Source organism: Macrotis lagotis, chromosome 1 (genome assembly GCF_037893015.1).
Source record: "Macrotis lagotis isolate mMagLag1 chromosome 1, bilby.v1.9.chrom.fasta, whole genome shotgun sequence".
In the NCBI taxonomy this organism is placed as follows: Eukaryota; Metazoa; Chordata; class Mammalia; order Peramelemorphia; family Peramelidae; genus Macrotis; species Macrotis lagotis.
The window spans coordinates 564,317,189-564,340,196 of NC_133658.1; the positions used below are offsets into that span (position 1 = coordinate 564,317,189).

Below are 23,008 nucleotides of genomic sequence, written 5' to 3' on the forward strand. Positions count from 1 at the left end.
GAAGACTTATTTTCCTGAGTTCAAATCTGGCCTCAGACACTTACTAGCAGTATGACCCTGGGCAAGTCACTTAATTCTGATTGCCTGAGATTCCTCATCTGTAAAATGAGCAAAGGAAATGGCAAATCACTCCAGCATCTTTGCCAAGAAAACCCCAAATGGGATCATGAAGTTAAACACAACTGCAATAACTGTTCAGCAATAATATGACTATGATAGTGATGGAAGTTTAACTTAAGAATAAATTTAATGGGGGTGGCTAGGTGGCACAGTGGATAGAGCACCAACCCTGGAGTCAGGAGTACCTGAGTTCAAATCTGGCCTCAGACAATAATCACCTAGCTGTGGGGCCTTGGGCAAGCCACTCAACCTCATTGCCTTGCAAAAAAACAACAACAACAACAACAACAACAACTAAGAATAAATTTAAATGGAAAGATTTAAGGATTGTTGGGTTTTTCTTCCCTCTAATTGGTTTTAAGGACAAATTTTGTTATAACTGTTTGGCCATTATCCTCAAGTCTAAAAATATAAAAACATCTAATGTTTATTATAATATGGAATAATTATTAACAAATAATAGTACTTTAGAGTTTACATAGCACATATTTGGTAACTAACTAGATTATTTCTGTACTGGTATATATATTTATACTTTTGTGTAGTTTTATCGCCCAGATGTATGAATTTATCATTATCAACAGCTCCTAAGTAGAAATTTCCATTACCAATGGAAAAAAATATATTTTCTCTGTAATTCATAGTCTTTAAGAGTTGCCCGGGCACACTGAGAAGTTAAATGATTTATTTAGACCATATACCATGGACCATATATCTCAGAGGCAGAACTTGAATACAAGTCTTTCTGATTCTTCATATCAGCTCTCTGCCTACTACTCCACAACCTTTCTCTGTAACTACTCTCATGTCAGATGTTGTTGCTTGTCCTTCATTCTTGAAAAAGATCATAACATCAGAGAGGCGATGCCATGACATGCCCATGAAATGAATTTGAGTGGGGGGGGAGCTGTACTCAGTCACCAGTCTCACTTTCTCCTCCAGCACCATCTGGATCCAGTGACCAGATATGAATCAGAAACAGTCCTGGATATAAGGCAATAAGCATTGACTTGCCCAAGGTCACACAGCTTGTGTCAAGTGTTTGAGGGCAGATTTGAACTCAGGTCTTCCTGACCGCAGGGCTGGTGCTCTATTCACTACACTATCTATCGTGTACAGTACAATGTGGCTATATAATGGTGCAAATAAAATGTAGGAAGACCAGGGTCCAAATCCAGCCTCTGGCAGTCACTAGTTCTGTGACCACAAACAATTTAAAACCTCTGAGCCTTAGACAATTCTCTCCCTTCATCTATTCTGTGGTTGGAGGGAAGTTGCCACACCCTTGAAAAATCATTCAAATTATGTTGACAACTATAAAGATTTGTCCCTTCCCCCCCACCCCAAGGTGGATAACTACAGGCCACAGCATAAAACCTACAGCCCGGTGAAGCTGCATGTGTTCTGGTAACTCTGAATTCTTCACCAGTAAATTCTGGAACTCATTCCTCAGCTCCTTCAGTTTCTCCCTCTTTTGGGCCTTTATTTTCTCCACTTCCTTCATGATTTGGTCATGTTCTCTTTTTCGCCTGGCACCTTCAATGCTGAAGACCCAAAACAAAAACCAACATGTTAAGAAATATAGATGTTTTTTAAAAAATGAGAAAATTAGAACTTGCTTTTTAAAATTCATTTTGTTTTCACAAGGTATGAAAGTTGGATTTGAAAACCCTTATCTGTCATGTCATTGGTACCTAAAGGTGCTTGCATCTTCAATATCTTCTAGTTGTTTTTCTATTTCAACACCAGTCTGTGGGAAGAAAAATCATATGCATGGCTTAGAACTACGTAAGGTTTCTTGCCAAATACTTGGGTAGTAATAATTTGATCTATTCTACCGCCTTACTTTTACCCAGAAAATTTGATGATTTTTTATTTAAAAAAGGAAATGTTGAAAACCTTAGAAATCTAATGTATAAGCTCAAAAACCATAAAGTAGAATGGATTTTTCCTGGTAATTAGTGGTGCAAGGAGAATAATAACAGCTAGCATTTATATACTGCTTTAAGGTTTCCAATAAGCTCTATATACAATATCTCATTTGAAATCATCAGAACAACCTTATAAGGTTGGTGCCATTATTATCCTCATTTTTTAAGAAGAAAAAATGGAGACTGAGGTTTGCCCATGGTCATAGTTCCTAGTTTCTGAAGTCATATTCTAATTCAAGTTTTCCTGATTCCAAATCCAAGACTCTTATAATTAGAAGCATTAAATTCATAACCATGGTACCGCTAGAACTCTTTCAGGTCAGCTGGAACCAGATTAAAAAAATGTGAATGAGAAACACTTAACAAAAGAAAAATTCAATGCAACACAGATAATCTAAATTTATAATATGTCAATAAGGGCCCACCAGAATCCCTGTTTGAGCATAATACCACTTTATTGGGTCATCTGAATGCTTGATGTCAATAACATACAGTAAAATCTTCCCAAGACTTATTGTTTTACAAAGAAATTCTAAAGTCATCAGTCATACAGAACAGTTTGAGATATTTTTGTGAGATTACATACCCTGGGTGGAGGCAATATGGCTTTGAGACCTTCCTTGATTTCTTCTTCAGCTAGGACATTAAAGACAAAGATATTTCCATCTGCCCCAGCAGTCACTACAAAACGGTCATCATAACTAGGATGTAAGGCCTGAATTTGTCCATAATCATTGTCATGAATACTGTAGCTCCAATAGCTTTGCATATCGGTCAAGTCAAGGCTTTTATTCCTCAGGATATAAATCCTAACCTGTCCTTTTTGCATCCCACAAAACATTAGCATTTTGGTAAGGCTAGGAAAGAAACCAAAAATAAATTATTCTGAGTGCTGGTCTCCAAATTGCTTAGCTTCTAATGAAATTCTAATAAAAAACAATAAGCCACAAATTACTAAATTAAGAATTAGTAGGCAGGAAAATAGGAGCAAAACTGAGACTTTTGATAATCCTGGTCATCAATTTCCTAACCAAAAGGTTAAAATACTTACCAAAAGTACAAAGTTAATGAACTCAAATGGATCTGCCATCTTATTGATTCTATACATCCCTCCAACAATGCATCCTTCCAACACAACCCATCTGGGCCTGCTCATCCTAGGTAACTCTTGCCCATGTCTCCTAGCAGTTCACCATATGGCCACCCACTTGAGTAGTACATTTGCAAATTTTCAAAGTACTCCTTTTCCTTTATTCCCACCTTTCTAGTCTTGGAAAAGAGAGAATTTGGAAATAATGGATTAAAATAATATCGGTTGATTATCTATTTATTTTTATTGATACATGCTTTCCTATTCCAAATTTGGCAGCATGATCAAAAAACAAGCCACATTCATTATTGAGAAGGATACTGAGATGAAATCAAAGTAACAATAGGAAAATAAATGAAATGATCTCTTTATCATTGGATAAGGCTTTATAATTCTATGAAATTGGGGTGCCTAGGTGGCGCAGTGGATAAAGCACCGGCCCTGGAATCAGGAGTACCTGGGTTCAAATCCGGCCTCAGACACTTAATAATTACCTAGTCGTGTGGCCTTGGGCAAGCCACTTAACCCCATTTGCCTTGCAAAAAAAAAAAAAAATTAAAAAAATAATAATTCTATGAAATTATATATGCCAACTATAAAAAAAGATTTATGTTTAACCACTATTTTAAAAGGGTTTTTCTAATTGTTACATTAGTTGATCCTTACAAGATGCAAATATTGCAAGTATCACAATCCTTATTTTACAGATGAGAAAACTGAAGTTCAGAGAGAATAAGAAATTTGCTCAGGGTCACTTGGATCATTAGTAGCTATGGGAGGAATTCAATCCAGGTTTCTAGAAGATTTTAAATTTCAAATATTCTTTTCATTATAAAATGATTATATGGGTATGACATATATAAAGTTTGAGAGATATAATTGGGGGTAATTAATCATTTTATTAGTCACGTTAGCATAGATTTAATAAAAGGAGTCAGTGACACTCTCAAATGACAAGACCCCTCATGGAACCCAGTCTAAGACTTTATTTCCTTGGAAGAGTGGGTGTTCCTGAGGGAGGGAGACAATCAATTCTGATTGGTTAACAAATAATGAGAGGGAATGAATATTATAATGAGAGTTGGACCCATTCTAATGGGGGCTGGGGGGGGGGGTAAAGGGGAGAATGAAGACTTTAATTGAGTCATTTACTTCTAAACCATTCCCAGTCTTGGGCAATCTAGACAAAGGATCTTCCCCACTATTTCAAACTGCTTGAATAGAAGACAATATACCCTGAATTCACCTCAGATTAAATTCTTTATAAGATTTTCTAGCTGGATGGGGCAACAACTCCACCTAAATAAAATGGTCTAAATGTTTTGGGAAAGGTCTGGGATCTTCTTGATAATTTTTTATTTAATAATCACGTCTCTCATTGTGGGGGGGGGGGGCAAAATCTGTTTACCTGAAACTGATAACTCGGATTGGATTGCTATCTGCATCTTCTATTAACTGAAAAGCAAAAGGCTCATCTTTCTGCTCCTCCATTGTTGCTGTGCTTGGAGCTGGGAACTCACAGTGATAGAGAAAACCAGAATCATATCCACCCTAGGAAAGAGATGCAAAAGGAAGTCTGGTAAAAGGAATATGCATCCAGTCACATGAGACCAGGAGAGAACTTACCTGGCCAGCAGCATTTATTAAATGTCTGCTATATGGCAGTCAAGTCAGCAAAAATTTGTTAAATACCTACCATATGTGAGGCTCTGGACTAAGTGTTGGCAATACAAGGAAAGGGAAAAGGAAAAAAAAAACAGTCCTTGCTTTCAAGGAGCTCAAAGTTTAAAGGGAGACACAACATGGAAACACTGTACTGTGTGTGTGTGTGTGTGTGTGTGTGTGTGTGTGTGTGTGTGTGTGTGTATGTATTTGAACTCAAGAGGACCTGGCAAGTCAAATCTTACCTCAAACTCTTGACACTTATTAGCTGTGTGACCTTGAGCAAGTCACTTAACCCTGATTCATATCTGGCCACTGGACCCAGATGGCTCTAGAAGAGAAAGTGTGACTGGTGACTTAGTACAGTACCCCCTCACTCAAATCCCAGTTCATGTACATGTCAAGGGACCACCTCCCTGATGTCAAGGTCTTCTTCGAGAACAAAGGACAAACATTATTATATATACATATATACATGTATAAATGAAAAAATATAAGATAATTTCATGGTGAAGGCACTCAAATTAAAGCAGGAAGAAGTGATCTATGTCTTCTCATACTACACTAAATTTTTCATTTTCATCATTCCTTAAGATTTGATAATATTCCATTATTTTCACATGCCACAATTCACTTAATCATTACTTAACAGATAGGCTTTTACTCATTTCCAGGTTCTTGCTACTACAAATTATGTTGCCTTAAATAGTTCAGTGGAAATGGAACCTTTCTTTCTGTCTTTGACCTCCTTAGGTTTTTAAGGCTAGCAAGATCTCTAGGTCACTTTTTTTAATCCAGTTCCAAATTGCTTTCTAGAATGGTTAGAACAACTTAATACTGCTCAACAACAGTGTACTAGTGTCTTTTCACTGTAATTAAAGAATTGACTATTTTCTTCTTTGCATCTTTGCCAGTTTGTTAGATGTGAGATAAAGCCTCAAAGTTGCTCTGATTTGCATTTTTATTATTAGTGATTTAGAGCAATCTTTCATATAACTTTTAATGGTTCATAATACCTCTTTTAGGAATTGTTTGTTCATATCTTTTAACACTTAATAATTAGGAATGATTTTAGTCTTACAGATCTGTGTCAGTCCTTAGAGGTCTTTTATATCAAACTCTTATCAGAGACATTCAGGGCAGATACTTAATTTTCACTTGCCTCATTCAATCATCTGCTACTTATTATCTATCACCATTACTTGTAATACAACAGGGGCAATAATAATTGGAATACTCATTTTTGGTTATCCAGTGAGGATGAGCATTTCTGTTCACAAACTTCTTTGGGAACTAAGAAGAGATGGCATTAAATTATATTAGGTTGAAATTGCATGACTCTGGCTCAAATGATTTATAAACAGGTACAAAGAAAAATATGTTTTGCTCTTGTTCAGTTGAGTCAGCCATGTCTGACGCTTTGTGATTTCATTTGGGTTTTCTTGGCAAAGATACTTAAGTGGTTTGTCATTTCTTTCTCCAGATCAGTTTGCAGATGAGGAAACTGAGACAAAACAGGTTAAATGACTTGCCCAGGACCACACATCTCATAAGTGTCTGAGGTCAGGTTTGAACTCAGGAAGGTGAGCATTCCTAACTTCAGACCTGAAATTCTATCCACTGGGCTACCTCACTGCCCTCAAAATTATTAGTGATATGTCTAAAATAGCATCAAAATAATCTTCTGGCATCAAGTTTAATAGGGAGGGAAAGAGGAAGGGGGGTGAAGAAACTGAACAAGGAAGAAGCATTCAGATTACCACAACAATGGCAGAAATGGTTAACTGAAGTATTCAAAATTATTAGTAATAAAATGAATACATTTGCAATTTACAGCTAGATATAGATAGATGCAGATGGATAACTTGGAAATGCTGTGAAAACTCAGCTTCTAACACATACAGTTCTGGAACTCGAAAAATGTCTTGTCAGTGACCAATAGTCCAATAGCTTGTCCACAGCCTCATAACTAACTTCACAGATGTTAGACCTGCACAGCTTAGAGGAAGAATTCACCTACACAAGGAGTTTTCTTAAGAAGATACACTTTGCATAATCCCATTCACCAACGTGGGCACTCCTTGCAAGGTACAAGAGCAAATGGTTAATAGAATAAGTTGCTGTAAATTTGCAATGGCAGGAATATGGTTTTGAGTACATTTCAGCTGCAATAATTTGCTTTCCTTTCTCTTGTCAGTAACATCCTTCTCTAGTAACTTCCTTCTCCAACTCATTTTGCAGATGAGGAAACTGAATCAAACAAGATTAAGTGACTTATCCAGGGTCACACAGCTAGTAAGTAGCTGAGTTTCATATTTGAACTTAGTTCACCTGATACTAGGCCTGGCATTCTGTGCCACCTAGACTATAAATTTTGGATATCATGTTAATGACAAAGACAAAAATCACATGATAGTATCAGGGATATAGAAAAAGCCTTAGACAAAGTACAACATTTGTTTTTGGGTAGAAGCAAAAATATAAGTATTAACAGAATTTTCTTTAATATGATAAATAGTAATAATAGGTAATATTTAAATAGCACTTACCATGTGGAGGCTCTGTGCCAAGTGCTTTGCAATTATTATCTCATTTACTTCTCACAATAATCCTAGGGAGTAACTGTTATTATTCTCCCCATTTTACAAATGAGGAAACTGAGGCAAACAAAGCTTAAGTCATTTGAGGCTAAATTTGAACTCAGCTTTTCCTGACTCCAGGTCCAGTGTTCTATCTACTGTACTACCTAATTGCCCAAATAGCTATTTAAAACCAGAGCTTGGTATTATTTATAATAGAGAAATATTTTCCAGTAAAAGATCAGGGTAAGGTTGCACACTGTCTCTGCTATTATTCAGCATGGTTCTAGAAATGTTGGCTTTGGAAATAAGCCAAGAAAAAGAAATTGAGGAGAAAGTACTGGCAATGAGGAAGCAAAATTATCTCTGCTTGTTCACCTAAAGAATCCTGGAGGTAAAATAAACAAATTTATTGAAATAATTTATAACTAGCATCAGGATACAAAATTTTCCAAGAAAAAGCATTAACTTTTTGATATATTACTAACAAAAATTCAGTAGGAAGAGAAAGAAAAAAATTTATAAAATAACAAATTAAAATATGTAGGAGTCTATCAAGATATGCCCAGGACTGATGAGACTACAATTACAAAATATTTATTACTGAAATAAGGAAGACAAATGCATGTTGCAATCTCAATGATTTTTGGTTGTGCTATTTAAATATAATAAAAAAAATGATATTACCATTTTAGTAGCATGCCAATAAAACTATAAAGATGTTACTCTATAGAACCAAAGAACATTGCAAAACTGGTAGAACAAGAGATGATAAATTTCAAGTAAAATCATGAAAAATATTAGAAATGAAAATGCCTAGCAATACCAAAGTATAGCATAAAGCAGGAATCCTTAGAACTCTTTGACGAAAGAGAGAGAGAGAGAGAGAGAGAAAAGAAATAAAGAAAGAAAGAAAGAAAGAAAGAAAGAAAGAAAGAAAGAAAGAAAGAATGGAAGGAACAGAGGGGGAGGGAGGGGAGGGGAGAGAGAGGGAGAGAAAGGAAGGGAGGATGTAAGGAAGGGAGGAATGAAGGGAGGAAGGAAGGGAGGATGGAAGGGAGGAGGGGAAGGAGAAAGGATCAGAAGAACTATTAGGTAAATAAGACTGAAAAAAAGCACCATAATTTCCTAGTGTTGGATTAGCACAAGGTTGTCAAAAACTGGAAAAACTAAAAAAGTAGTTTGGAAGAAATAAGGTTTTATCAGCATCTCAGATCGCATACCATAGTAAGTTGCAAATAAATTAAATATAAAGGATTACAACATCATGAAAATAAAGGAAACTGGAAGAAAGGAAGTAGTTTGCATTATTATGCTTATTCTTGTTACATTAGGAAGGAGAAGTATTCCATGGTCTTCAGAGTTAAAATGTGGTCTGGGATGCATAGAAAATGGGTTCTAGTTGACCTCTAGTCGACCTAGTGGTTGTAGAAATTGAATGGCCTAGGTCCTGAGTCAGATCCTAAAGAGCAATATCAGAATTTTGAGGACTGTGATGGTGAAGTTCTGGCAGAAGAAGATAAATGAATGGCTCAGTCCTGAGAGTTAGTAGCATCCTTAGAACAAAAGAATCCTTGGAGATATCATTGGATCCAAAGACCAGACATGACTAATTATTGGCCAGTTGGAGATGTTTGTGTGTGTGTGTGTGTGTGTGTGTGTGTGTGTGTGTGTGTGTGTGTGTGTTTATATGTGTGTGCACGAGCATGAATGAGTTAGGGACAGAGAATATTTTACTTCTAAATAAATGATTTTGAATTCTTGTTCTATAGTAATTTTCTTTTCTGATGCCTTTTCCTTCAATTTCTTTGTCTTGTTTATTGCCACATTTGATAGTTTGAGATTACATAGAGAAGTAATAATAATGAGAATGGACAACATTGCTTTATACTAAACATAGTAAGAAAGTTTTTGCTTCTTTGATACTTATGAGTACAAATTTTGGGATTCAAACAGTGATCTCCTTGAGAGCTCAAATGTCATCTGAAATTAGGAAGAAAAAAGCATTGGATAAGAAGTAAAATAATCCAAATTTGAATTCTAGCTCTTAAAAAAGAACTTGGATTCAGTTTCCTTAGCTGTAAAATGAGGATTTAGACTAGATGACATCTGATGTTCCCACTAGTATTAAATCTGAGAACTTATAAGGACCTCACTATCTATAAGAAATACATATAATTTTTATTATGCTACTTGTTTCCCTAATATTGAAACTTGCTTGCATTAATGGTATAAATTTAACCTTATTGTAGTCAGTCTTTCTTGATAAATTATTTGTCAGCTACTTATTTAATATTAATCTGCAATTCTGTTTTTCTGTCTTAGTCTTGGGAATTAAGGAAATGTTTACCCTATTGGACAGAGTTTGATAAAAAAACACAATGCTGTTTTAAAAAAATTATTCAAACAATTTTAGAATGGTTATTATTTCTTATTTGTTATATGCTAGCTAATTAATTAGATTTTTATCTTGAAGGTTGGCATAGTGAATAGAGTGTTGAACCTGGATTTATAAAGAATCATCTTCCTGAGTTCAAATCTGGCCTCAGACATTTACTAGTGTGTGATATTAGGTTAGTTGCTTAATCCAGTTTGCCTGTCTCCTTATAAAAAGATCTGGAGAAGAAAATGGTAAACCATTCCAGTATCTTTGCCCAAAAAAACCCCAAATGGGATGATGGAAAATTGATCATGACTTAAAAAAACAAAAGAATTTTGAAGGATCCTCAGCTTCTTCTTACCAATTAAGAATTAGTATTAAAATCTTGCAAGAGACAATGTAGTTCATTAATTTATTTTATATCATTATTTTAATTATTATTAACTGGCAGTAATAATTCTCATAAGAAAAAAATGAACTTAAAGGCAGGCAATATTTTGAAGCTAACAAAATTAAAGACTATAGCATTGGAAATCATCAAAAAAGTTATTATGGATAATAATTTTGTTGTTACTCAGTTGTTTCAGTCATGTGCGACTCTTTGTCCCATTTAGGAATTTCTTGGCAAAGATACTGGAATGGTTTGCCATTTCCTCCTGTTCATTTTACAGATGAGGAAACAAGGCAAAACATGGTAAAGTGATTTGCCCAGAAACCTACAGCTTCCAAGAGTCTGAGACTGGATTTGAATTCAAGTCTTCCTGACTCCTGGTGAGGTGCTCCAAACACTGCAGCACCTACCTGCTCAATGATTATAATAAATGTAAAAATAAATGGGGCTGTTAACATTACAGATTAACTCTTTTAGTCCTAGTTAGTTAACATATAGCCACACATTAGGATCATAATCCTAATCTAATAACATATAGGAAAATAGTAACTATGAAATATATTAAGACAAAGTAATAAAAATTATAAAACCAGAGAACATACCAGAGAAATCCAGAATTTCCCTGGTGCAGAGTAAAATCCACAGAGGATAGGACTAGGTTTCACTGGAATAATAATGGGTGGCAGGGGTTCCTCTTCCTCCTCCTCCTCCTCTTCCTGTTCCTTTTCCTCTTCTTCCAAGATTTCCTCTTCCCCTTTTCCTGATTCTTCCATGGCTTTCAGAATTTTAATTCGTAGTCTTTTCCTTTCTTCCTTCTCCTTCTCCTTCTCTTCCTTCTTTTTTCTTCTGTTTTCAATCTCTTTGTCCCTCTAAAATGAAAGCAAACAAAAATAAATTCATAGTTTACATTCATTCAATCTGAGTTTACTAAGCACAAGCTATGAGTATCTTATGAAGTGAAGAAAGAGTACCAATGGTAGGTGACCATTTAAGAATAATGGACTTGTCTCCCTTTTACCCTTGAAAATGACAAGAAATCCCAACAAACCATCCAAACATTTCTGTTTTGTCTTACAGGTCCTGGTACAACAGAGAAATCTACAGGGGCTTCATGTCAAATAAGGGGAAAGTGGAATAGTTTAATCAGAGACTAGTCATTACATATTCTAGGTCCCTTTTTTTCCCTTTTTAAGACCTATGACAGTTGTAACCAGATGGTAATAATCCACATGTTTCCAGAACCTGGGTTTCCAATGCCAATAATGGAAAGATTTCAAATATCAGTTAGCAAACAAGATGTTTTTCTATAATTTATGGATCCCCTTGAAATTAACCACCACATGAAGACTCCCCCACCTTTTGTGGACTTTGCTTTTTTCAAATTTATATTTTTAAACTGAATTTAAATATATGATTTCCACAGCAAGGATGGTCCGATGCTAGTCAAAATGTTCAAACCATTTCTGACCTACAGAATAGGAATGGAAAAAATATTCTTTACTTCACTCTTTTCCCTTGTGGGTCTTTTCAATGAAGGGTGAGGTAGGGTAGTACCTATTAGAGGAAAGTTATAACTTGGGGATGGTATGGGATGCATGTCTGGGAAGAGAGGTTTTATTTAGTTAAGTCATGCTCTGGAGTATGTAAAGAATTTTTTTGAGAATTAGACTCAAGTGGCTTACAAAGATGAACAGAAGAACTTGTATTTAAAGGTTAAGGTTTCAACTTATAATTGTGTCCACTTTTTCAGTGGAAATTCTTGTAGAAGATTGGGATAAGGTTGACCAATGACATTTGAAGCTTGATCACTTTTGACCACATCATTCTTCTCACCAAAAATGCTCATGGCAAATAGAGAGGAAGGGCATGACATCTGGTTAATACCCTCCAATGTGTGAACCTTTGTAATGCCAACTTGTGATTAACACTTGGCATTTTAAATATCTGGCATGTGAAATGCTCCTGGTTTCTGCAAGTTGCCAGCAACTTTTCCTAATACCCAAGTTTTTGTTTGCTAACATTGTTTAACTTTTAATATTTAATTTAACATATGCGCATAGTGTCACACAGGCAGTAGGGAAGCAGCCAGAGGCTATGAGCCAGTAACTAATTATCCTTGACTATCCAGTCAGCTAGTCAATTCTGATTGACCTAGCAAGGATCCTGATGCTACTAAAATATAACCTGTATCATGTATATCACTTTATATTCATATGAATTGCTCCTGCAGGAACTTAAATATTGCCTCTTTTAAAGAAATACAAATAAAAATGTAAGGCAGCTATCTTAACCCTTCTAAGTCATGATAAAAGTCTTATATAAGATAATACAATAGTCTTTAGAATGTAGTATCATCTTTTTCATTATTCAGAATTTCTATTTCAAAAAGGATAAAGGAAAATCATGAAGGAGTCCTCCTTAGTTTTTGAGTGACTCAATTACAACCTCAAATGCAAAGTATTTTTGTTGAAATGAGAGTATGGAGTTGCTAGCCTAAATTAGGTACAATAGATCACTTGGAGTCAGAGAGTTTAAACATACTTTACTAAAATTTTATTACAGTACCCTCGGGTATAGGGGCAATTAGATGGCACAATGGGCCTGGAGTCAGAAATATTTCTCCTCTTAAGTGCAAATCTGGCCTCAGGGATTTACCAGCTATATGACCCTGGGCAAGTCACTTCACCCTATTTGCCTCAGTTTCCTCATCTGTAAAATGAGAAGTGCAGGAATTGTGGCAAGAAAACACCAAATGGGGTTAACAAGGAGTCATACATGACTGAAATGACTGAACAACAAACTTTCAAAGAGAGGCACTTGTCTAGGCTATTTAAAAGCAGCTGAGAACATGAAAATAAAAACGACCATCTTAAAAGTCAGCAAGGATGTGAAAAAGCAAGGCAGTTTCCTGAAATCTCAAGATCTCTCTACCAATTTCTCAAAATTTATTTTATGTTCTCTTGAACGAAGAAATTATACCTGGATCACAAATCAATCCACCTGAGGGCAGAGTTAATCTCAACTGCCTCACAATTTCTTCCACTTGCAAAAGTTACAGCTGGTGCTGCTGTGAAGATTTAATTGACACCTCCCTGCTTTCTGCCTATAGCAGATGGTCAATAAGAACAACTTCCTGATTAATCAGAACAACTCCCTGATCTGTAGATGTTGGGCCACATCCTAAATCTAGAAATATACCCCCCAAAATGTAAAATAATTAACAGAGTTCCCTCTGTTAATTATTTTCCATTTTTTCGGTATATATCTTGTTTATACATATTTATCCTGCATATACTTTATTCATCAATATTTAGCATATTTTATTCTCCATCACATTGGTAAGGGACAGGAACTGTCTTTTTTGTTTGTTTTTTGTTTTTGCAAAGCAATGGGGTTAAGTGACTTGCCCAAGGTCACACAGCTAGGTAATTATTAAGTGTCTAAGGCCGCATTTGTACATAGATCCTCCTGATTCTGGGCCATTGCTCTATCCACTGCACCAACTAGTTACCCAGGGACTGTCTTTGTATCTCTAGTACTTAACACAGTACCTAGCACATCATAATAATAATTAAGCACTTAAAATACGCTTATTGATTTACTGACTGGAAGATCATGTATGTTTTGGATTAGAGTTGAATGCTTTGGAATGATACACAAAACTTGGGTGTCCCTTGGTTGCTCCCTTGAGATCTCTCTCTCTCTCTCTCTCTCTCTCTCTCTCTCTCTCTCTCTCTCTCTCTCTCTCTCTCTCTCTCTGTGAAACTTCCTCCATGAAAGGTAGAGGAAGGCAGCCTACCTGAGGGAGAAAAGGAGCACCAAGAGTTTGCAACATCATCCCATGGTACCAACTTTTTGTTGCTGCCCCAGAATACCCTGTCAGTTACCTTCCCATCTATTGCAAAGATTGGTATCTTAAAGAGAAGAGAGAAACCGGAAAGATAATGCATTCTGTACCAGGATCCTGGATTTGATGCTCTGGAAATGAAAACATTTCGTGGGAAGGTCTTTGATTTCAAAGGTTGGTAGAGACTCTGTTTGCTTAAATTCTGGAACAGGAACTTCAAGTACATAGCCATTCTCACAGATAATCAAGAGAAAACTTTCATCCTGGATGGGAGAAAAGATCAAATGCACAAGAAAACTTTTAGCACCATATCACAAAAATACTAGCTCTGGCTAAGTTGTACCATCATGTCTTAAAATAACCTAAGATATATGTCAATTCAGCTAATTTCATTTTTTTCATATAGAAATTTAGATTAAATTTCTATATAATTTTTTCTACATAATTTCTATAAAAATGGGGGAAATTAGTTGACACATTAGAGTATTGAATCATTTGACCTCAGATGCTGTCTGGGCAAGTTACTTAATGCTGTTTGACTTAATATCCTTAACTGTAAAATGAGCTGGGAAAGGAAATGGCAAACAATGCCATTATCTTTGCCAAGAAAACTCCAAATAGAATCACAAAGAGTCAGACACAACTAAACAACAACAATTAAGATTAAATGAAACCAGAAGACATAAGGAAAGTGTCACTAATGGCAAATGGATTTGGCAGAATTGTTTTCATTACACAACCAAGGGAACAAGAAATACTATCTCATGGGATGCTGCTCATCTTCCCTTGCATGAATATGATAAGCATAAGTAAACAAATCATCAAGATGATAAAGAAGTAGAGAAATTCTGTGAAGAGCTTAACAAGTTCCTTCAGACTTCATCAAAACATAGCTTTGTCCTTAACAATTTCAATGAAAAGGGCATCAAGGAGGACAACCAAAAAAATATTAGAAAATATGGCTTAAGTTCAAGAAATAAATGAAGACAAAGGACTCATTTCTAAAATATACAGAGAACTGAGTCAAATTTTCAAAAATAACAAGCCATTCCCCAACTGACAAATGGTCAAAGGATATGCAAAAGCAATTTACAGAAGAGGAAATCAAAGCAATCCATAGTCATATGAAAAATTGTTCTAAATCACTACTTATTAGAGAGAGCAATTTTTATATGACTATGGATTGCTTTGATCTCCTCATCTGTAAATTGCCTTTGCATATCCTTTGACCATTTGTCAATTGAGGAATGGCTTCTTTTTAAAAAAAATATGACTCAGTTCTCTGTATATTTTAGAAATGAGTCCTTTGTCAGAAACATTAGTTGTAAAGCTTGTTTCCCAGTTTACTACATTTCTTTTGCTCTTGGTTACAGTGGTTTTGTCTGTGCAAAAGTTTTTTAATTTAATGTAATCGAAATCGTCTAGTTTGTTTTTAGTATGTTCTCCATCTCTTCCTTAGTCATAAACTGCTTCACTTTCCATAGATCTGACAGGTAAACTACTCCTTGATCTTCTATTTGCTTATAATATTGTTTTTTATGTCTAAATCCTGTATCCATTTGGATCTTATCTTGGTATAGGGTTTGAGTGTTGGTCTAATTTAAGTTTCTTCCATACTAACTTCCAATTTTCCCAGAAGTTTTTATCAAAGAGAGAGTTTTTATCCCAATAGCTGGACTCTTTGGGTTTATTGAACAGCAAATTACTATAATCATTTCCTGCTATTGCACCTAGTCTGTTCCACTGATCCACCACTCTATTTCTTAGCCAATACCAGACAGTTTTGATGACTGATGCTTTATAATATAATTTTAGATTAGGTAGGGCTAAGCCACCTTCTTTTGCACTCTTTTTCAAATTCCTTGAAATTCTTGACTTTTTATTTCTCCATATGAATTTACTTACAACTTTTTCTAACTCATTAAAGTAATTTTTTGGAATTTTGATTGGTAGGGCAATAAACAGGTAGTTTAGTTTTGGTAGAATTGTCATTTTCATTATATTAGCTTGACCTATCCATGAGCAGTTGATGTTTGCCCAGTTATTTAAATCTGATTTAATTTGTTATGAGAAGTGTTTTATAATTGTTTTCAAAAAGCTTCTGAGTCTGCCTTGGCAAATAGACTCCTAGGTATTTTATACTGTCTGAGGTTACTTTGAATGGGATTTCTCTTTCTAGCTCTTCCTGCTGTATCTTGCTAGTCATATATAGAAAAGGTAAGGATTTATGAGGGTTTATTTTATATCCTGCAACTTTGCTAAAATTGCTCATTTTGGATACACGTTTTTCTTGAGTGACCACAGTGAAGAGGAGCACTGTGAAGTTGGGATAGGTTTTGCAATCAAAGCTAATCTAGTCAACAAGTTTGAATGCCTCCCACAAGGAGTGAACAACAGGGTCATGACAGTGATATTGCTTTGAAGGAAAATGTCATGCCACTATCATCAGTGCCTATACTCCCACCAAGATGAACACTAATGAAGTCAAAGAAAAATTTTTAAGGGGCAGCTAGGTGGCTCAGTGGATAGAGCACTGGCCCTGGAGTCAGGAGTACTTGGGTTCAAATCCAGCCTCAGACACTTAATAATTACCTAGCTATGTAGCCTTAGGAGAGCCACTTAACCCTATTGCCTTGCAAAAGCCTAAAAAAAAGGAAAAAAAAGAAAAAAATTTATGAAAACCTAGAGACTTTTATCCTCAATGTACCAAAAGAGGACAAGCTTATAATTCTGTGTGACTTTAATCCTTGGGAGGAATGGAGTTGGAAATAGCAACAGCAATGGTCGCCTACTACTGAAGGCTTGCACATCTCAGGACCGTCTTATCACAAACACTGTCTTCCATTTATCTAAACACAATAAAACTTCCCTGGATATACCCTTGCAGCAAACATTTGGCTTCCAATTGTAAGAAGAAGAGACAGACAGCATGTGAGAGTGATAAAGGCAATGTGTGGTGCAGAGTGCTGGACTGATCATAGACTCATCCTTTCCAAGTTAAATATTTACATTTAATCAAAACAGCAGCCCCAAGACAAAATGACTACCAAAGAATTAATGTCAAGAGATTACATGGTCTCTGAGTGGGAACAAGTTGTTGCTAACTTGGAGGGAAAGTTGAGTCAACACACATTTGGCAACAGTGGAGTCGAAAAAGAGTGGGCAGTTTTCAGACATGGGGTATATCTCTGCATCTGCTCATCTTGGTCAGAACACTTGCAAACATTAAGACTGGTTTGATGAAAATGATGGGAGAAATAAAGAAGCTGCTAAATGAAAAACAAGAACTTCACAGGGTTTACTAGCAGGATAGTTCATCTATTTATAAGAAGGCAACCTTTGATTCCATTAAAAATAAAGTACAATCTTAAGAACAACATTGTGAGTTGATCGATGAAATTCAGTTTTATGAAGATAGTAACAATTGAAAGTGTTTTTAAGGCACCCCGAAAGTTATTTATGGGCCAAAGACATGTGGTGCTTCTCAACGACTCAGTGCTGGTAGATCAAAACTGATTAACAATAGGAATATGATCCTAGAGAGATGGGCTTAACACTCATAGTAGTCTTAATAGACCTTCATCAATCAATGCAGAGGCCACTGACCATTTACCTCAAGTTGAAGTCGAACCACCCCTACTGAAGTTTCAACTGAAGAAGAGGTTTTGAAAGCCTTTAGACTCCTTTCATGTGGCAAAGCACCTAGTGCTGATTTTATTCCAGTTGAGAGCTACAAGGTGGGAGGTTCATTTCTCACACAAAAGTTGACTGAAATTTTCCAGGTTATAAGACATGAAGAGGTTATTACCCAGGAATTCAATTAATGATTGTTAAACCAAAATTAGCACAAGCAGCAGAGAATCGATACTTTGTTGCTTCTCAGCTTCAGAGGCTGCACAATCATCTGCAAACAGATCATGCACCAACACTCCCTCCACTTTGGTCTTGGCTGGTAGCCTCCAATGTCCATCTCTACAAAGGGAATAGATTGTCCTGTTACAATCACAGAGGTATTTCTCTTTTAGTCATTGTTGGTAATATTCTTGCCAGAGTCTTTCTCAATAGGCTGATCCTTCACCTGGAAGATGGTCATTCCCTGAAGGCCAGTGTGGTTTCAGAAAGGGTCAAGGAACAGTTGATATGGTGTTTGCTGCCTAACAACTCCAAGAAAATGCCAAGAGTAAAATAGAGGTCTGTATATATTTGTAGATCTGATCAAAACCTTTGAGACCATCAGTCATGAGAGCTTATGAAAAATTATGACATAATTTGGTTGCCTGGAGAAGTTCATTCTTATTGTATGCCATGCTTGTCTGGGTTCTGGATTGTGGATGATGCTCTCATGATTTTCCTGTCACCAGTGGAGTTAAACAAGGATGTTTCCTTGCTCCCATGCTTTTTAACATGATGTTTTCAGCCATGTTATCAAATGCCTTCACTGAGGATGAACATGTAATCAAGGTCAGCTACATTCTTCAATTTGAAAGGGCTACAAACCCAGACCAAAGTGGAGGAAGTGTTAGTGCATGATCTTCTGTTTGCAGATGACTGTGTACTCAATGCAATCTCTGAAGTTGAGATGCAACAAAGTATGGATAGATTCTGTGCTGCTTCTGCTAATTTTAGTCTAACAATTAATACCAATAAAACTCAGGTGCTCCATCAGCCAGCACCACACCATCCATTTGTGGAACCATCAATTACAGCAAATGGAGAAGTTTTGAGTACTGTGGACAAGTTCACTTACCTTGACAGTGGCCTTTCCAGGAAGGTACACTGACAGTGAAGTTGACATATACATAATGAGAACTAGCTCAGTATCTGGGAGACTCCGAAAGAAAGAATGGGGAGAAGGGGGTACAAAGACTGACTACCAACTGAAAATCTACAGAGTTATTGTGCTGACCTCATTACTGTAAATCTGTGAAACCTAGACAGTCTACCAGCACCAGTCTACCAGGAAACTGAATCACTTCCATTTAAATTGCTTTAGGAAGATTCTGAAGATCACCCGGCAGGAGAAGATACCAGACACTGAAGTTTTTTCTTTAACTAAATTGACAAGCATTTAAATGTTATCATAGAGAGCACAACTATGATGGCTGGTCATATTATTCAAAAGCAAAATGTACATTTGCCAAAAAGACTGTTTTATGGAGAACTCACACAGGGAAGATATAGGGAAACTCTGAAGGTCTCTCTTGAAATTGATTGTGCAGCCTGGGAGCTACTGGCACAGAACCACCCAGCATTGCATGTCCTCATCAGAGAAGGTGCTCTATGAGCAAGGCAGAATGGAAGCAGATCAAAGGAAATGTGAGATGTGTTAGTTTAAAGTAACCACCCTATGGTTATTTGTGCCTAACCTGTGGTAGAGCATGCCATGTTCATTTAGGTCTGATCAGCCATAGTTGCACATACTGTAACTTAGGGATGTCGTTTTGGTCTTCTTTCATAAAGAAGGACAAGAATAATCTATCTATGTTCAGTATTCAATCACTGACTCATTAGAAAAAATATCAAATGCAATATTAAATCATAAAGAAAAGGATAAATTAATGATTGTGAAAGTAGAAAACAGAAAAAAGTGAATTCATTGACTAATTAGTTATCACTAATTCTATTAGAAATTGAATCATCCTGGAGAATGGCAGCTACTGGCACTGCCACTCCATGCTGGTCCTTTGCAGAAAGGAGAGGATTTCAGAAATAAGTCAATACTTGGGGCCACCTCATGCACTATGTAGGTTCTGAAAGGTTTTTAGAAGGGCTTTATGGACCAAAGCTATTTGAGGACTGTAAACCAAAAAAGTTGATTAGTTTATGAATGAAAAATGTTCATTTTGTAGTCTACAGAAAGAAACAGCCAGTGATAGTAAACCAACTCTTGGTCCTTCACAGTCATCGCCTTCAGATGCACCATCATCTCAAGGCCAGTTCAACACTGAGAAGATTGAATGCCAAGAAGAAAAAAAATTATTTTTAGGTTTTTGCTAGGCAATGGGAGGGGGGTTAAGTGACTTGTCCAAGGTCACATAGCTAGTTAATTATTAAGTAACTGAGATCATATTGGAACTCAGATCTTCCTGACTCCAGAGCCAGTGCTCTGTCCTCTGCACCACCTAGGTATCTCTTAATTGACTTTTTTTTTTAGTTTTTTTGCAAGGCAATGGGGTTAAGTGGCTTGCCCAAGGCCACCCGGCTAGGTAATTATTAAATGTCTGAGGCCGGATTTGAACTCAGGTACCCAACTCCAGGGCCAGTGCTCTATCTACTGCGCCACCTAGCCACCCCCTGTCTTAATTGACATTGAAAGAAATTTACCGACTTAAATACTTGGTTTTTATACTTGAATTTGTGAAGGTTAATGCTCACATATATATATAATAATACTTGAGTATTCAGTTATTAACCTTAAAAACTGCTCACATATTTTAAAGAAACAAATGAGAAAATAAATGGTGCAACTATTTGTTAATTGTTAATTATTAACAATTGTTAGCTATTTGAGAATGACTCTTAGGCTATATTGAAACTTCTTCAACTATAATTACCTATAAAATAGATGATAGAATTATATATCTGTACATACTTTCTGAATGGAAATGCTATACCTAGTAGATTACAAAACAGTAGATATCAGAGTCTTCTTCCTTTTTTAAAGAATTAAGCCACATTTTGTGAGGGCTAGATTGATTATTTAATATTACATTAATACATATCAATAAATTATGTTGCAAAACATTACATTACAAAAACAAGTTGAGAGTAAAATAAAAGTTAAAATTTTGTGAACTCTTTACATAGAATTTTATTTGCAAAACTTTGGGGACTTGAATGCATTACCTAATATTTATATTGTAATGACCTTTTTTTATTCCTCACACTATATTTTGATTAAATAAACTGATTGAAAAGTTTATAGTAAAGGGAAGAGATGCAGTACATTTTTATATCATTTAAAAGATAACCTTAATCAAAAGTTGCCAGGATTCATAAAATAAGGGATCATTTTACTATTTACTTTATAATTATCAGTAATTTTATAGGTAATATCATAGATAATTTTCATCATTTCAGTACTTGCATTATTTATTTTTGGTCAGAAATAGTATATTAACATATTTTTTCATAATCTAATAGATAATGATCAATCCATAATTGTTTTAAAAGGAGCAAAATGTGTTTATTCTGATAATTGGGCTAACTTCTGATTTTACAAACAAAGAAAAGCAGGGAAATTTATGGGTTCCCTTTCCCTCCAATATTTCATTAAAATGTTTTTTTATGGGGTGGCTAGGTGGCGCAATGGATAGAGCACCGGCCCTGGAGTCAGGAGTACCTGAGTTCAAATCCAGCCTCAGACACTTAATAATTACCTAGCTGTGTGGGCTTGGGCAAGCCACTTAACCCCATTCCCTTGCAAAAAAAAAAAAGTAAAAAAAATGTTTTTTACATTATATTACATATATACTTTATAATTTAGTTACCAATCACTACTTATTCATTGACAATTTTCTGAAAAATACAGTTTCAGCAGACTGTTAAATGAAGGTGAAAACAACCCCTATGTGTTTTCTACTTATTTGAATGATTCTCAAGTATTTTATATTTAAAATAAAACAAATACACAAATAACCAAAAAAGAAAACACAGTGCCTCTGTTTAGAACTACTTCTCACTAAAGTTTAAATCATTACTGGTAGTTAATGACAATTTTATATTAAATTTTATTCTAACTTTAGTGAGACAGAGGTTTTTTAGTTGTTTACATTCAGAGACTTGTATTTTTTACATTACAGTATTTCCATAGTCACAGTGATTTAGTAAAACTGTGGCTGTCTTGATTTTGACAGATTTTGTTAATATAAACTGATTTGTAGTCAAGGAATTAATATTTATGATGTCAGTTGTCCTATAATTCATGAATTATTTATTATAATATTTTCTAATGAATTCCATATATTTGTCTTGTGATTCTGTTCCTTCTTTGTGTTGTTATATACCTAAATCTGATTGTATGAATTTTAATTGTTCAGATAAAAGTGTTCAAGTTCTCAGTTAATTTAAATTTCTAAGTTAAAACTTCAATGCTTTTGCACATAAATTTACAACACTGGTATGTGGCTGATTTTTTCTTTCAGTAAAAAAAAGAATAAAGAAGAAGGTGGAGGAGGAGGAGGAAGAGAAGAAGAAGAGAGGAGGAAGAGGAGGAGAAAAAAGAAGAAAATGAAAAAAAAGAAAAAAATTTAATCATCCTAAAAAGTTGTTTTTGAGGTCAAAAGAACAAACCAAAATGCCAGTCAAAAAAACTGCCTCTTCCTGTCATGTGGAGAGGCATGGGTTGTTAAACCAATATCTCTGACTTTAGTCTATCATTTTATTTCCCTGGGTTTCAGTTTTCTCATTTGAAAAATTAGGGGACTGAACAAAATGGTCTCCTTTGGCTCTAGATCCATGAGCTTATGAACTGATTTAGCATACCACCTTAATTAGAAAACATCATGGGAGCACACAAGGGAAAAATATCAATAATCCAAATCTCACAAAGTAGCAAAAAACTGTTTTACATATACAAACTGCTCTCAAGAAGATGGAAGATGTTTGAATATGATAGAGATTTGTGTAATAGTGTATTTTGCACATAAAAATTAGAAGATGGTTTCATCTGTGATAGGTATTTTCACAAATAAAAATATTTTGTAAACAAATAAATATGAAATGCAACAGACTTGTCAGGTCACATTTTTGTGATAATCTATTCTCATCAATGATGACAATGGCAATGAACAACCACTATGGGATTCTAACAATTTAGTACTTGATGTGGTTTGTGAAGAAGTGGAAATGATATTTGAGAAAATAAATAAATTAGGAAGAAAGAGTGGACCTGACCAAATAGATATAGAAAGAATTCATCTTGAAAGTGATACATTGTTAAAAATTATCAAGGACCTATTTTCAAGATATCTCAAAGAGTGGAAGATTCCATAAGAATGGAAAAGAGC

The 23,008-nt window shown here is 35.4% G+C and overlaps 1 protein-coding gene across 1 annotated transcript in view; it reads right to left on the minus strand.

Annotated features, from left to right (window-relative positions):
* CFAP44 (cilia and flagella associated protein 44) overlaps positions 1-23,008 on the minus strand; it is a 139,059-nt gene that overhangs the window by 55,164 nt on the left and 60,887 nt on the right. The window contains exons 15-20 of the mRNA XM_074214521.1: positions 14,111-14,263; positions 10,756-11,022; positions 4,550-4,692; positions 2,638-2,908; positions 1,815-1,870; positions 1,502-1,664 (exon numbers count right to left, since the gene is read on the minus strand). Coding sequence (XP_074070622.1) covers positions 1,502-1,664; positions 1,815-1,870; positions 2,638-2,908; positions 4,550-4,692; positions 10,756-11,022; positions 14,111-14,263 — 1,053 coding nt within the window. The remainder of the gene's footprint in view (positions 1-1,501; positions 1,665-1,814; positions 1,871-2,637; positions 2,909-4,549; positions 4,693-10,755; positions 11,023-14,110; positions 14,264-23,008) is intronic.